General features: G+C 45.8%; 1 protein-coding gene across 1 annotated transcript in view; it reads left to right on the top strand.

Moving 5' to 3' along the window:
• T265_07673 (hypothetical protein) overlaps positions 1 to 15,499 on the top strand; it is a gene marked incomplete at both ends in the record, with an annotated part of 42,462 nt that extends 26,963 nt beyond the window's left edge. Inside the window, 8 exons of the mRNA XM_009173252.1 lie at positions 715 to 1,063; positions 2,030 to 2,123; positions 3,244 to 3,308; positions 4,325 to 4,920; positions 8,431 to 8,957; positions 9,570 to 9,742; positions 14,874 to 15,020; positions 15,335 to 15,499. Of these exons, the coding sequence (XP_009171516.1) occupies positions 715 to 1,063; positions 2,030 to 2,123; positions 3,244 to 3,308; positions 4,325 to 4,920; positions 8,431 to 8,957; positions 9,570 to 9,742; positions 14,874 to 15,020; positions 15,335 to 15,437 (2,054 nt within the window). The remainder of the gene's footprint in view (positions 1 to 714; positions 1,064 to 2,029; positions 2,124 to 3,243; positions 3,309 to 4,324; positions 4,921 to 8,430; positions 8,958 to 9,569; positions 9,743 to 14,873; positions 15,021 to 15,334) is intronic.
• Between the last annotated feature and the right edge of the window lie 1,299 nt (positions 15,500 to 16,798).

The raw sequence follows: 16,798 nt of genomic DNA, 5'->3' as shown, positions 1-16,798 counted from the left end.
CATGGGTCTGATGGGCGAGGCTCACTCAATGTTACCGTTGAGTTGGCGGTCCCTCGTCCTCTGCAGTCCAAACGGGTAGTATGTTGCTGAATACCAGGCTATCTCCGAATTGTGAACTGAGGTATGGGGAGGAAGGGAAGTACCCGCACAAAATGTAACACGGTGACGTTGCGTAATTCGGCTTGGATATTTCTAGGTATTTCACATGGCCCGTCCTGGATGATCTTCCCTTATGACTTTCATCGGGCGGCTTCCGGTTATTTCGTGAATCAGATTAAACGTCAAATAAGTTGTGCGCATTCTGCGAATTCCGACTGACTATTACAGTAAGGTGCCCACTTGAACTCTTCCATCGTGTGTTCAAGTTGAGTTTGTCCGCTCAAAAGTTTACAGTAACACCATCGGGCTTAGATGATGGCTGTCTTTTTTTATTTGATTTGCTTTAGGGATGAGATTTATCCCTTTATTGACCAATGCAGTTATTGGGCGGAATGTTAAGACTGATACACATTCTTGGAACACGCGTAGTGCGAGATGAGTGGCGGTGGTAGGCACCAAGTGGTGGTTTCATATTGGCAGGAACGTTAGTGAAATCAAGGTGGTGATCTCTATACGTTGTTTTTCTTTGGGTTTATTTCACTCGAAATACTAACGAAGTATCAATATCTTCCCATACTCTGTCTAGTCCCAATTATTCACTTCACTTGGTTGTAGAAAAACCTCAGGTCTCAGTTGGAGACTTGGTATGTGCCCAGTTGATTCAAGTGCATCAAGATTACTGGGCAGTTCATCTTCCCGGCGGTGCCCGGGGTCGCATACACGTTACCGCCATGTTGCACTCCAAAACACCCCAGCCGCTTGACCTTGCAGCTAAGACAAACACCGGCAATCAGGCCAGGCAGCCGAATCCGTCGCTAGCTACCCGAAAAGACCTTGGCACCGGGTTGAAGAAAGGTCGTCTGATCACGTGCCGTATCATCGACAAATTGGAGAACCAATCGAAAGATGTAGACTCTACAGTTCGCACTCCTCTGTACTATGTTTCAACGAAACCGGATGTTGTGTAAGGGGGTCTACTTTGTGAGATGCATTTTGATTCTCCTGTTGTTCACCAGTTTACTGCTTTTATCGTCCAGTTATAGCCATCTCACTTTGTTGTCGAACCGAGTTTTCTGTGGGATAAGGGACTTGTATTTTTGCCGGTATGGGTCTTTGTCGTCCTTAAAAACATCCGGTGTTTAACCACCGAGATTTAATACCCGCACTCGTTAATTTTGACAATCGGTATAGTTCACTCGATATCCGGCTCTACAAAAACAGCTTATGGTCTACCAGTCATCTACCGAACTTTCTCCTGACTGGTAACAGCCTTGAGTATCAACCATCCTTGACATTACGAGTGTGGAGTGCTCAGGGTGAAGATGGCTCAGTGGTTAGAGCGCGAGTTTACTAACCGGAATGTCTGCGGTTCGAACCCGACCCTTGCCTCTCGACTTCCCCTGTCTACACTTGGGCAACCTGGCAGTATCCCACCCCTCGTGCTTCCTTCTGGTCGCATAGCAGTAGGACACCGACAGGGTTTATCAACTAAGTGATTTGTCTAAATACTCGTACTCTGTGTTTTGTCGATCTTGATATTCATTGTTTCACACTGGAAGCAAGACAGTTGTGCGTTTCTCGATTCTCTCGTTGTTGAACAGTTGCGGTTGTTGTGTCACTTGGCGCAAAACTTCTTTGATCTTGCCCGGCGATTCTGTGCTATAGGGTTGAGTAACCAGAAAACAGCTGTGACCTTGTTCTGCTATATGGGTGTCTTGCAACCCAAGGGGGAAATCAGTACATAGGAGTACTTTATGGGAATCCGTTGCCGTGTTAAGTTGTAAGTGCTTCCAGATTAACTCCATCACAGACTCGAGCTCAATCCACGACGTAGGACAGATCACTGCAATTTCATTCATTTCACGTCACACCGCAGCCTTTTTCCGCTCCAAAGCTTTTTTTCCTTTGCAATTGTTTTTCCCGTTTTCAGTAGGGGTGGAGTCGAATGTTGGAGTAAGCGAACGCCCACCCTCAATTCAGCTGCAGAAGCTTTCATCAAAATACGGTCACCGAATGGACTGCTTGTATCGTGAGTCTGTATCCTTTCTGGCCCTGTCCTTTCCCATTTACTGGGGGGCAACTTCTCTCTTTTTCACTATGGTTATTATAATGACCTTCCTTTGGTCACGGTCTAAGACGGACACTATACCTAATACCCTTAACAACGGAGAATAGTGGGAAGCAAACAGAGATAGTAGACTCATTGGATGATCAGATAGGGCGATGAGGTGTGGTTGATAAGCAGGATTATTTTGCAGAGCCAAAAAGTCGCTTTCACTAGCTGCGTGGTTCAGTTTATCCGTACTTCTGTGCTCAACGATGAGAGGACCCAACCGATATGTTGTAACTTGATGGACGATCGTGCAACTCTGTATCGGTCCCTTGGCTTCCTGCTCCGCCCACTATGGTATATCAAAAGGCACGGTAGCTCTAGACAGCCCTTTATAGAGACAAAGGAAAATTATTACAACTGTTTTTATAGGGTAGTCACAGAGTGTTCCACAAGGTCGTGCCAGAATCTTCGTGAGGGGGCGAGAAGCGTCGAGTCACAGGTGCTTGGCTGGTATTCTGACCAATCAGGGTATGCCTTCGTTTGGTCCGTATCTTGCACGTGACACATCCGTCCAAATGATGTGATGTTCGGTTATTAGGGACGACTGGCCTCCGAACACGATACGATTTTCGGTCGTGTGAATTCGCTTTTGTTGGCAAAACTTATAGGACTTTGAAACTTGAATAAGAGGACAGGGTGTCAACAGTCCAACTGCAAGGCAGCAGAGTGATATGGATTTTCAATTTTCACGGAACAAGTCGTCGGAATGGCGGAAGACCCTTTGTGGGACCACTAAGAATTGAATAAACTGGCGTGTGCCGCCTTTCCAGTACGGCCCAATATGCCCATCAGCCGTCCGGCCATGATGAGCTCCAATCTATTCAACCGGTTAAGCGGTGTCATGGGAGATAGTGACACCCGGATTTATGCCTACATCGTGTAGCCCATTTCTGATGTTTTCGTATCCCTGAGCCGCACCGTGCTAGGTTTACATTGGACTGTCCGTACTGATCCCTTTTCCGCTTTTTTGTCGCACCTGTAGCCTAACCCATAGAGATGACATGCTGATACCGTTTTCACCCGAACTGCAGGAGCGTCTTCGCCTTGCTGAAGTCCGTTTTCGTGTTGGTGACCACCTTTGTGTGCGACCACTCAGGTACGTCTTTTAGTTATCGTGATCAAATCTTACTGGAGAGCTCCATTTTTTATCAACCGATTGATCTACAATCATTCGTAAGTCTTTGGTCTTTGCCGGCTACTTTGGTACCTAATTTGTTCTTCAATCGAAGCCCCACGCACTTCGCCACATGCCACGTCTGTTATTCGATTCTGCCTTCCAGCTTTCCATACCAGAAGTGATTCGATGTCTGTTTCAAGTTGAAGTTTCTTTCTGTTGTTATCCTATGAGCCCTCTTGTGATGTATATGCTGGCTAGGTTCCAGTGAGTACAGTACTGATCAACTACTCATAACTGAGCTATTAAATGGAGCGAAATGGACCAAGTGGGTAGAGCGCGAATTTACTGACCGGAAGGTCTGTGGTACGAACCCGACCTCTGCCTCTCGACTTCCCCTGTCAAGGCTTTGGCGACCTGATAGTATCTCAGCCCTCGTGCTTCCTTCGTGTGGTATGGCAGTCAGGCAACGAAAGGGAGCTACAGCTGAACGAGCTATTAAATGCTCAAACTATTAGCCTGGAGGTCGTGTGTTCCGGTCCACCTGGAGGCTGGTGAGATGCACGTTTGCCAGTACTTCCCAACAAGGATGAAATAGTTGCGCCCTGCTTCTTAGCGTAGATTGACTTCGCATGCAGGATGGAATATTGATTAAAATGTTTCAATAAACCCATCGAGACTTTTGAACTAAATAACAAGTTTCTTGTGAAAACACTCTGAGAGGGGATTACTTAAGAATAACTGATGTCTCCCTAAAATGCTGACTTGTGGTCATAGTTTGGTGGCCGGTGTCACTGCTTCACACTGGCTACCCTAGGTTAAACTCTGTGGCGGAATTTCCATGTTTTTACAACTGATTCTGCTATCGAAAAGTAGCAATTCGGCTTGTTGTTATGACTCCCAGTGTGTTGCTTTCAGGTGTTGCCTCTTACCCAATACACCCCACTGACACCGCATCTCTGTACGTACCTTTTCCTTTCCAAATGTATATTCTCAAGGATGATCGAAAATCAGCTAGTTGGAGAGTTGGTACTTAGTGAACCATTGGAAGAAGCAACTACTTCAGATGACTATTCATATCTGTTAGCCTCAGCCACGCAGGAACTGCTCCAGATAATCAACGAGAAAAGAAATAAACTACAGAAGCACACAGATGCATTCAAAGAATCCTTAAAACCAGTGGAACTGACGATTTACGACAGTTCAAAGTCTCCCGAACCTAGTTATTCGTCCCAGTCGGAAAAACCGGGATCCAAGCGCCACTTACCTGCACAATCACTGGTGATTGGATCGCCTAAAAGGGCTCGATCTTCAAAACGATCGGTGTCTGAATCTGATTCGCCTGGAATGAAGCGTCCTCGCGCAGAATACGACGACAAGCAGACCCAGCCAGCGAAGAAACCGAAAGAAGCCGAGGACCTTCGTACCGAAGCCGTTGTCAACAATTGGGACATTGGTGATCCGATCGTACTTCGGAAGTATGCGGATTTTATCCTTCCACTTGACTTCGAATCATCCGAGAAAGTCGCAAACTCTACAAAACCGGTCTCTTCCGAAGGTCAAAAGCCAAAATCTAAAGAGAATGCCGTAAAAGGTAGGAGTGAAGTGTGGCTTATGTCGTCACATTTAGGAGGTAAAGTCTTATGTCCGGTTTATTTTTGCGAAAACACGTTTTCAAAATAAACACCGTTTAGTCATTACCCGTTCTGTAATTGGTAAGGATATATTCAAGTTCCGGTTTTGAGTTACTGTCGGTTTAATTCAGTTTGGGACCCATGAGATGGGTACACTCCCCGGAATCTGACCCTTTTCGCTGTGGAGGTGAGATGGTCCAAGTAGTTAGAGCGCGAATTTACTGACCGGAAGGTCCGTGGTTCGAATACGACCTCTGTCTCTCGATTCCCCCTGTCTAGTCTTGGGTAACCTGGCAGTATCCCAACCGTTAGTGGGCTATCTGTTTGTTCTGAGCACACTCTGTCTGCCAAACAGAGGTAATTTTATTGTATATCTTCACAACTGACTATCAAGGCGACCTCTATGTTGCATATTTTACAGAAGAATAACAAACAACTTTGAATGAGCCCCAGGTTCGAGCAATTTTTGCTATATCTGAACTCGAAATTAATTTCAATTTTGGATCTTATTGCGTACAGTACAGGAGCACCATACAATTGTCTTGATCATGTTGGTAGTCAAAGTAGCACAGAAAGGAGAGCGGTCCTTGTTAGTAGGCACCATTTTGGGTCTTAGCTGCTACACATTCCAAACGAAGTGGGATAGTTGTGGCTGCGATAATTCCCGATTACCCAAATCTGAACTTGGTTAATCGCAGTCAGGAATGATTTCCAACCGTGGGCCGCTTTGAAAATAGACCGCACTTTATTTTCTGAATTCTGCTCCACACTATAACCTGTCGGGCCCAAAGTCTGGAAAAAAACTGCCATCGGAATGGTGCCTCGTTTTGATACTACTCTCGGCCGACCATTTGTGTGATCAACTAATGCACAACATCCTGTCAATCATCCTTAGCTTTCTGGAATTCATTGATTATGAAGTCGCCCCCTCTAAAGAAACTACCACAGGAGGACGGCCAAAAGATAGTACTTGTGAAGTACACCTTAAAGAATTGAGTAAAAGTGATCTATTCTGATAGTTGATCGTTGCAGAGGGGAGAAACCGTGATTGTGGGGTTGGTCCTGCATATATTTTTCTATGGCTTTCAAATTTCACCCAACTCCTGTCCATCTGCAGGTTGTGTGGAAGTTTTAGATACCTTAGTGCCGTTTATCGATTACTTTGGGACTGACTGGAAGGGAGAGGAGAACTGTGCACTTAAAACGGCAGCCGGTTTCATTAGGGTGTGAGTCCAGCAGTAATAGAGGAATGCCTGGGCGCATGTGTTATTATTTGTCGGGAAATCGGGAACAGACACCTCTTTTTTGAGGACAGTACGTTTGTTGCGTAAGGGTCATTTAGTGTAGATTTAGGCAACCGCTGTCACTCCTTCATTCCTGATCTGAGACGTTTCGGAGTGCCTAAGTTGGGAAACAAGAACTTCCGGTGCGAATGAGTTAGTTGTCTATGGCCTTTCCCAGACCGTTTCCACTTTTTACTTGGTTCCGCTAGCGTCATTTAAGGAAGTCTATCCGTCCGTAATAGATGAAAGTGACCACGGCTGTCTGTGTTTTGTGCTATTTTCAAAAGCCTACTTTGAGTTTAGGCTTAAACGAATTTGAATTTTGCTCTCCACCCATTGTTTTCCACTTCTCGTGTATTCAGAACACCATATCTTGTCTGTACTATCTCTACAACCGGTTACTTGTTCGAAGTAATACCCAAACGTTTGTCAGACTTCAACAGTCACCGGGTTTGCCTTTCAAAACTCTTGAAGGCATCTTGGTCGGTATGGACCCTTCTGAATTATATGAATAACTCCTCACAAACTTTTAGAAGCTACTGGATTCTGTTGACCGTGCTATTGTTTGTTACTCGTTTTCGGAGGCCTTTACAGTGCCTCTTCCACCCATCTTTCACTAGTTTACCATTAAAGATGTATTTCGTCTCATGCATTATGAGAAAAAAATCGTGGTGCTCTCTTCGATATCCTGCAGAACCTCCCCACAGCGACCACTGATGAAACCGTTAGAAAGCGGCTGTCCGAATGGGGTGAACGTTAAAACCCTGCAATCCTCTGCCAACAAAGTGTAGTGGATTCCAGTGTAGCCTTCCCTTTGCCCATTTTAGACAAGACATTAGCGTGGTTGAGGATTATACAGGTGACTTCGGAAAGAATTCGCCCTTACTATTGCTACTAGACTTATGGAAACTGTTCCTACGAGATCTACAACAGAATCCCGATAGAACCAACCAAATTCAATCTTTGTGCGGAGTTTACCCTATTCAGACGCTTGGTAAACAGCATAAAATGTTCAGATAACCGTCAGAAGTTAGCCTGCTCATCGCTTGCTGAGGTTTACCGAAAATGAAACTTATTTAGGTTATTTCGTATCGATCGATTCGGCATTGTTTGGATAAATTGAACACTGACGATTTCTGCAGCATCAGATTTTCGGACAGTTTTCACCTACGTTTGGCCGTAAACAGATACCCCATGAATGTTAAGTCTGTTTATGCGGTACCTACTCCCGGATCTATCTCAATACAACCGGTTGCGTCTTCACTAGGTGCAAGCTGGGTTGGTGCGACTATATTTTGTGAATTCTAACCCATCCGTCGAATGTGCTTTCCAAGGCTTATCAGGGTCTGAGACCTATCTGTGGCAGTCACATTTGTCCCCATGTATCATCGTCATAGAATTTCGGTGTTTCACCGGACTTTGTTTTCCTTATCGTGTCTTGTGACCACCAACGAAAGACTTGTTCTCCATCCGCAAACCGTCTTGGAACGCCCTCCAAGGGTACCATGAACTCTAACTACTGCGACTCCACATCCAGTTTAAGTCTCGTACGTGTGTGTTTATTCAAGGCGTCTGAGTTTGTTTGTGTTCCCTCTTGCTCAGGCGCTAAACCTATTTTTCTTTGTATGATGTCGGGCAAAAAATGAAGGTTGTTCACACTGCATCGGCAACAAGTATTACAGGGTTGGGTCAAATTGTGCCTTTCAGTGGATTTCACTCTTCGGAGTTACCCAAATGGGAGAAGCGGCCGATGAACGGCTGAATTACCGTATACCTTATAAACGACATCTGATGTTCGGACTTGTTACGCGTTTGCACTCCGGACCAAAAGCAAAATAAGGCAGCCAACAACGTTCTACAATCACGGATACATTCTGCACTCAAGAGGTACCCTGATTCGGTTCACCTCCCATTGGTTGCTGGGACATCCTTATCACTCCATATCTACGGTTTGACGCTGAATGACATTTAGCGCGGTCAGCCATGGTTTGTTTGTTAGATGAGCTCGGTTTGTGATGACCTTTAGTGTGGCCTACTACGTCACCTTTTTAATTTCATCTGGGTCCCAGAATAATGTAGATAGGCTGCATGCGCTGTGAAGCCCCGAATATCACCTATATTTTAATTTAGCTGATACTCGTGTGTGCACCGTTAGACCTAAGTAAGCTGTATTTTAATTTATTTCAGAAAACTCAGCTGCAGCTGAATGGCGACTGCGAGAGAAGGAAATACGCAAAGCCATGCTAGCTGCACTGACGGTCGAGGAGCAGTGTTTACCCAAGGGTAGTTTGCGGCCCACAACCACAGAAGAATATGAACTAGCTGTGCGCAATGCGCCTTCAAACGCGACGTGCTGGACAGCCTACATGAAACATGTATTGTCCGGGTCCGAGCTCCACTGTCTGACGGAGGCACGTGCCATAGCCGAACGAGGTCTTCGTGCTATTACCAGTTCAGCTGGTCTTGAACCAGGTGAGCAGGACACACAACAAGCCCGGCTACTTAGTTTCTATCTGGTTATGGAAGCCAAGGAATTGGAGCGCTGCATCCAGCAACAGGAGCAGATGACTTCCCTGACCGGATCGGATCCCGTTTTGGAGACAAGTGAACAGGCCAGTCGTCTCTCGCAGGTTCTTTCTCGTCTGGTAAATCTGGACCAATCGTCATTTACTCGACGAGCCATCGATATTCTGGCTGATATTGGACAGTTTGAAGTGAGACCCGACATTATTAAGATGATGTTGGGTTAATTTTCTCAGCCATGATGCCTCCTTCCTCACTGATTAGTACCATTATCGTCCAAAAATGAGCTCTGATAGAAAACCTCGACATGCTCCCCCCTACAACTTTCCCTGCATCATTTGGCATTCCTACATAAAAGAGATCTAGAATAGTCCGATAAAACCCTCATCAAATTGCCAAGCCGCTCCATATCATCCGAGGCCTTTGACATTCTTTGTAATATAAGGATAACTTCTTATCAACATGGTTCACTCCATTGACGTTCGGGTTTGATCGTCGGCATTGTCATTAGGCATCACGTTTAAAGAAAAATCTTTTAGTCTTTTAGTTGAGACCACTTTGCATGATTCGGGAACGAAACTGGTTCATGTACCTCTAAGTCGCTTCAAATGTCGTGCTTTTCTGGTAACAGTAATGTTTATTTCGCAACTATAAAACCGTTTCAAAAGTTCTATCGCCCCATTGTTTGTCTTACGCCATCTGCACTGCGCCACCACAAAATCTTCACTTGCGCAACTTCGTTTCATTGGGTGGGACTTTCCGTTTTTTTTTTCAACTCCGTTCTCTTGTGTCTTGGCCTTCAGCGTGCTGAAGATCTTGCGCGCCGCCTCATCAAGTCTTCTCCTGGAGAAGTGGACAGGTGGCTGTCTTTGGTCAAAGTCCGATTCCGTGCAGGTCGTGTTGCCGCTGCTCGGGAAGCTCAACGGAATGCAGTTAATATCCTGCGTTCTGTTCACCTACCACGCTTCCTTACGTGGTAAGCAGTATTTTTTCTCCTTTGCCATTCTTATTTCACCACCACGCTTATGTTGATGGGACAGAATTCATCAACCTCTTTTTATTGGACAGGATCATTCTACTCTCATCGCTAATATCTCCCCTGGTACTACTTTCTGTCCGGAACGGTCGATGGACTCCGGTTATTTTTCAGATGTAATCTTTAGATGAAGGGTTTATGTTTCACATGACTGTGTGCCTCACGCATGAAAACGGCAGTAATTTAAAATTCGCCGTACCACTTACCGTATTGGCTTCATTGGACAATTTTCGGGCAACTAGGTCTTAGCTCTGAATATGATGCCTTCTTCCAGCTTCCGTTACTCGTTCGCAGAAACGGGCTCAAGCGGGATGGCAGTCGTCAAGGTAATGTGCTCGGTAGCTCAGTACAGTCCAACTGCATCGCCTAATCCCAAGTTTAGACTAGCACTTTCATGCATCCTGAAGGACGTTTACCCTCCTCTCCTATTCCCTCAAATCGACACCGGACGAACGACGTTCAGCTGAATGTCCACGTGACTCAACTTAAACCGTATGTGGTATCGTTCGCTGCGCGCGAATAGCATCATCAGCCGCTGTTGTTCAGTCGCTGCCACAGTTTTCGTTGCCGATGATGTAAGGCTACGCATTGGGAACAGTAGATCCTATCACCGACTGACACATCCACAGATAGTATTGGGCCTGTGGTGGGAAGCCCAACATGGAAAGTTGGTTGGCACAGCGCTTGTGGTTCTGCCATATGTGCCGCAATCTTTAGCCGTGAGTGTACTCCGCTTCTGGGTTACCACGCATCGAGAGGGCCACAACCAACACAGCTTAGTTTGTTATTGATGCTCTGCCTACTTTGTTACCGAACCACTGCCTCAGCTCTCCTGGCTCGTTCGCACCCTCTTCTTCGTTCTGCCAAGATGGCCCTTCGAATAAGTATATCTTACGTTTGGATCGTTTAGTCTGTTGTGTGAGAGCTACTTCCTCCGAAAACCGTGTAGTGTACTTCGACACCACTGGTCGAATGTTCCCGCCAGATCTGGGTGGTGATTTGACAACACCGATGGTCAAACACTGAATGTCCTTCAACGCTCTCAGCTCGCATAGACTGGGTGTCTAACCTATAGCCAAATCGAGCGCACTACGGCATTGCACATTTGATCGTTGTCGGACAATCTGATGCCAACTGTGTGCCATAAATGATAAAATGCACTCTGGTCTTCCTCATCCGCATGGCACTGTCGTCTTCAGCAAAGCCATGGGAAACAATACGCTACCACCACAAGAGGCTTATATGCAAGCATAAGTTTCAGGTGTGATCTTACCCAATCTTCCTGCAGCTTTGTAGATGTGAAACGCATGCCAATCTTTGGGGCAATATTACTTCAGTTTATTTAAGATTGTCAGATCGGACAATGGCTGTCGATCGCAAACGTCCTAGGAGCTAGGTTGTATTACTGAAGGTGGGAAAGAATAAGGCACAACCTTATCTGAAACGATTCGTGTTGTGAACTTAGGTGACAGCTTACTGTGGGCCACATGTTTGTTGGATAATTGAGAATTCATGTGGAAAATTTTCGCTCCGCTGATACCGCCGTATTGCCCGACAATCACGTGAAGGAAGCTGATTATGGTCGGTTGCTAAAGCCATTGTCGCTGTTCCGGAATCTGTCGAAGAGTGCCGTGAGCTATTCACTTTCTTCACTTAGCTTCTACGGATCTGCTCCTGTGTCTAGCCAAACTTCACACCCTCTTACTACTCACAACACAGTGACTTTATCCTGGAAAAGGGTGGATCAGCTCCGAGAATATCCTCAATCGCCGCTGCCAATTAATCGCGATCAGCATCAAAGTCCGAACACAGCGTCGTCCTGTTTTTGTTCCATTGCTTGGTGCCGCACATCTGACACATTAGTTCAGCGTCTCGTTAACTTCTAAGAGTCAGGTTTTTAATTACTCCCTGGCGCTATTCTGGGCGAGGGAGGAGGGGTTTCGACAGTTTTTAGTCTGATTTGCGCAAACGGCTAGTCGATGTCTCTGGATGAATTTATACCAGATTTCTCATTCAGTAGTATGTAATTTCAAAGTATTTTGAGTATTCGGTGTTAGCACAACTGGCCAAATAATTCGGATCCGTGAAGATCATCAGTTCGCCATTCTGCAAAAGATAAGGCCGGGGGTCAGTTTGGATGGCACAGCCACCAGGCTTACGTCGTAGGGTTTGTGGCGTGTCCTTCGTGGGATGGTTATTGAGGTTCTCCACTCTGTTGTCACGTTTCCTTCACTCTGTATAGGGTCAGTGGATTTTAGCAGACAGCTCATCAGTGATCTGTACGAGCAGTGCGGACCTGGTGCATTTTTTTGCTTTAAAGGGGATATTTTACACTATTCTTTCTGACGGGCTATTGACTGTATGAGTTTCCTCCAGGAAACTAGCTAAATTATCCTTCAAAGTGCTCAGGCCACCTTTAAGATTGGGATTTTTGAGAATGAATTAATGAAATACCTCTTCCGTTTATCATTTTAACTGATGGTTTGGATGATACAGGGCACAGCTGTTTTCGTTAGTGGAGGCCTGCACCTCCTGAGCCTTCGTTACCCACCGGAATTCTCGATCCTTCTCTAACTCTTCACTATGTGATGTTTGATGGATCTGCTCGTACAATCGCACCTGCTTTGTGCACGTGTGAATCTCCTACCATCAGTCAGGATTGATGAGCTAGTTGCTATCCAGCGGTTATTGGATCGTTTGTTGAAAGTCGAACAAACAGCTTTGAACGCGAGCATAGCTCCTTCCACACCGCTTATTATCGGTATTATGCTGGTTCTTCACAGGGTATATGGCCTTACTCAGATCGATGGTGCTGGAAACGGTCCGGAGATGTCCTATTATCAGTTCGCGATGTTCTGATGGAAAAGGAATCCCCAAGCTTGCTCGCAATATAGCGTAATCAGAATCAACGTGCTTGCGCCTGAGGCTTAGCATTATTAACTCGTGCCTATCCACCGGTAGTTGATAGTCACGTGACACAAATGAATCCATTGTCGGTTTGCACTTGGGGAACGCAAGGTTACTTTATGCAAGCCTATGTGTCGAAAACACGATGACCAGAAACAGCTGATGCTCAGCGCACAACTTGAATTCCCCTCTCCATTGTTTGAACGGCGAGAGTCTACTCTGTCCGGAACATTCAGATATGACTTCTTAGGGTTCATCTGGCTGATCGCGAACTGCACGAAAGCCTATTAGTGCACTGTTGTTGATGGCCATAATACAAATCAGAAGGTATGTGCACTAATAAAAGTTTTTAATATGGTTGACAGTGGTGGATTGCAACGCGTTTAAAAATAAATACAGTGCGAGACGGGAGCTAGTCAAAAAAGGAACTTATCGTCTGTGAGAGTTCCTTGGTGAGAGTCCGGACGGCGGCAACGTGTTTTCTCCGCAGTACGACTGCTACACGTGTTCCATAATTGTCCGTGGACTTGTGGAGAGGTTGACTTCTTGCTCCCTGCGCGCGCACGAGTCTGTGTTTTGACTGTGTTCGGTTTCCCTATATGTAGGTCCGTTTGCCTGTACGTGGTCGCGTCAGCACATGAGTAGTTTCACTAGATGGTGCAGACAATCGATGTCCGATGAGTCACCTTTATGTGACGTGTTTGCGAGTGTGAAAAAATACAAGTCTCCTGATCCAATGAGTGACTGTGAGCTGAACAGTAAAGTATATGGGTGACTGGGTGGCTACAAGCCGCACACATCCCTGGCTAGCATCCGTCTCCAGACTTACCTGTCAAATCGAACTGGGCCAATGGAGCCCCGATGTGCGAGTAAACGTCTTCCTTTGCTATAGAAGTGTGAAGACAGTAAGGTAACTCCTCCAGGCCACCATTGTTTCCACATTTATGGGAACAGCGTTTCTAGTAGAGGATGGGGCGGAAAAGATCACCCTTAAAACCACACACTCCGATCTCCTGGTGGTTGGTCACCACGGTTGATGAATCATCCGATTAGGTCGAAATACAGGAAGTGGCTCCGTTATGTGCAGTAGCATCAAAAATGAGACAGATGTTTTGTTCCCTGCGTCCTTGGCTCGAGCCCTTCCAATGTAACCAAGCCGGTCAGACTATTTTTTCACTGACTCTGGACAGGATCTCCAAGAAAACCCCACCACTCGCTGTCTGGTGAGACGGACTTTTGATTCAGATATTAGGGACGTGACCTCTTTATCCCGTTACTCTAAACGTTGCTGTTAGCAAAATTCATATACCGAAGGAAAAATGAAGATATACAGCTTCGTATCCATTTCCAACTGTTCAGTACTCTGTAAGAATCCGTAGTAGGAATAACGGTATGCCTGTTTTTACTCTATCCACCATTCGATCTGGAATGGCTTTCGTGAAGCACGAAGGTGACGTGTAGTTTGATGGCCCAAGTGGTTAGAGGGCGAATTTACTGACCGGAAGGTCCGTGGTTCGATTCCCACCTCTGCCACTCGACTTCCCCTGTCTAGGCCTGGGCAACCTGACAGTATCCCAGCCCTCGTGCTTCCTGCGGGTGGCATGGCAGCTAGGTACCGGAAGGGTGTTACAGCTGAACGATTATTTTCCATATTATTGAATTTCGATTTGCTACCTTTCTGTTCTGTATAAGATTAACTGGTGTGCACTATCTGGCCCACGGAACCACTTATATTCAGAACTTCCCAGTCTCATAGTATCCCAGTTACCTGAAACTCCCAGTATGGGTGTATGTATGGGTGTTATTTTTACGAAGTGTTATCTGAGTAACTGAGTTGTTGCACCCAGCGTGCGGTGTCCTTTTTTTCCTAAGTTAGAGTGGATTTGACTTAAACGACCTTCGAACCCCTCTTGTTGGGGATGAGGATAGTTTTATTGTAAGCTTGCGCTAGTCCGAAAGAACCATGTGTGCGACCTCTTCTGATGTCGCTTTTAGGTTTAGTTTTATTCGTAATACCCATTGGCGGTTTCTTTTTTACACTTTTGTCTGTACAAATTGATTCTCTCTGTCTTTGAGATTTTATGAATGGTTTTCCAACGCGATAAGATCATGTTTTTTCCTTACACTACCGCTTAGATGCTTCACTTGTCTCATATTCTTCCAGTTCCGCTCGACTAGAGTTTGAATTCGGCGATGCTGATCGAGCCATCGGTTTGTTCCGCGAGCAGTTGGTAGCCCATCCCAAGCAGAAGATTGTCTATGAGGAGTTTATCAAACTGTTGTTGCTTGCCGGAAAGTCTAAAGAAGCCAGGTGAGCAGGTTTGCCTAGGCTATCTGGAGTGTTCCTCCTCTGCATTATTTTCGAACCGCAGAGTACTATTTCCCCAGTTGGCTTCAGTTTCATCCGTCATTCTGTTCCTCAATGGTGGATTAGCTCTATTCACTAGCCGTCTGACTAACTCCAATCAGTTTCGCTTTTCTCCCACTCCTCGCCTTCCCAATGAGGTCCTTTACGAACCCTCCGATGTGTCTCTCATTTATGAGTAATATTGTCTTTGTATCATTAATTTATTGATCTCCATCTATTTTCCTCATCCTACTCCCCACGCTACTGTTCTTCTGCAGATCCATCAGAATGAAAGCTACTGAATCTCTGAAGCCACATGAATGTGAGTCTCTGGACGAGCTGTTCAACAGTGAACCAGAAAAACAGCCTGATTTACCGTGATATCTTTTTGAGTGAACTTGAAAATTTCTATGGAACCCTTCGATTTAAAATACACCTTCCCAGTCCTTCATGCCGTAATTCTTGATGATCCCCCCCGGTCTTTCGATCCTATCAATAGACCAGAGGTATTTTGAGCAGGTTTTTGGGGCTAATACATTTGTCAAATGGTCATACGATGCGCTATATATTATGATAATATGTGGAAAAAATAGCGACAAGTGCACAAAACTCGGGATAGATGGGACGAGGGAAATAGACCTTGGTCAATGTGCGCATTCGGTTGTTGTTAGGCTGAACTCCGCACCGATGCCGCCTTACCGTTGGCACTTGGGCGCTGCTGCGTCCAAGGGGTCTGTCCGCTATGTGATTGGCCAAATGGTCGGGCCGCTTGCCTGTCCAGCATCAAGGTGAGCTCTGATTGGCCGAAAGTCTGGATACAGCAGCCAATCCTGCCGGTTGCCAATGGCGCAGCTAGAAGGCGTCGGAATTACCGGACTGTTGTCGCCGGATACACTTCATAAACGATCTTCTGTATATGTTTTTGGCCCTAATACACGTTGCGCACCTTTGGTATTTGTTGTATCGGGAACGGTAGCACCGGTATTATAGTTGTCGATTCCCGGCTGATTTTTGTCCGGATCTCTGTCTCTTTCTGTTCAGATTTGTGGGCCAATGCAGCTGGAGTGCTCTAGCTAGCCTTATCAGTTTTTTGAAAAACTGGATACCCTAAAACTAAATGTTTCACCTATTTTCAAGGTTATTTTGGCTTATACGTATAAAGCCTTTTATAGTATGCTTGCTGTTTTGGCAAAAAACGAACGGTCTGCCAGTTGCGCTGGGCTTTGAACATCTGATCGTTTGTATCAATACCTCTGATCACACTGCTTCCTTGGTTCGAGCGTTATCTTATCTCTACATCCAATTCCGTCATAATTGATGGCTTAAGGACTTCGCCATGTGCCCCTCAACTCCTGAAGGATTCTTCCAGCGGATTTCCGTCACGACAAGTGACGTAATCCTTCCGAACGGGTAACCGTCTTTAGTAACCGTCTCTTAGTATAACTCCGCGTCTCCCCATTTGGAATAACCGGGTGTACTTTTTCCAAAAATACCGGGTTGGTCGAGATTCGCTTAATTCTCCTGCAGCGGCGAGCAGCTGGATTTCCCAGTCGGCGTGTATTGCTGTTTGCTTGACTTATGTCGAGAGTGAGGTTGTCGCAGACTGCTTAGCCTGTTTATGGTGTCTTATTCCAGATGATTTTGACAGCCGTATGTAGCTTGCATGTTTCTTTCTAGGAACGTGGGACTTTCTTGCCCCATATTCTTTCTTTTCACTTATTACTGGGGCCTTCCTCGTCCAT

The sequence above is a fragment of the Opisthorchis viverrini genome (genome assembly GCF_000715545.1).
Source record: "Opisthorchis viverrini unplaced genomic scaffold opera_v5_180, whole genome shotgun sequence".
Classification (NCBI taxonomy): domain Eukaryota; kingdom Metazoa; phylum Platyhelminthes; class Trematoda; order Opisthorchiida; family Opisthorchiidae; genus Opisthorchis; species Opisthorchis viverrini.
This window is presented reverse-complemented; position numbering and strand designations above follow the sequence as displayed.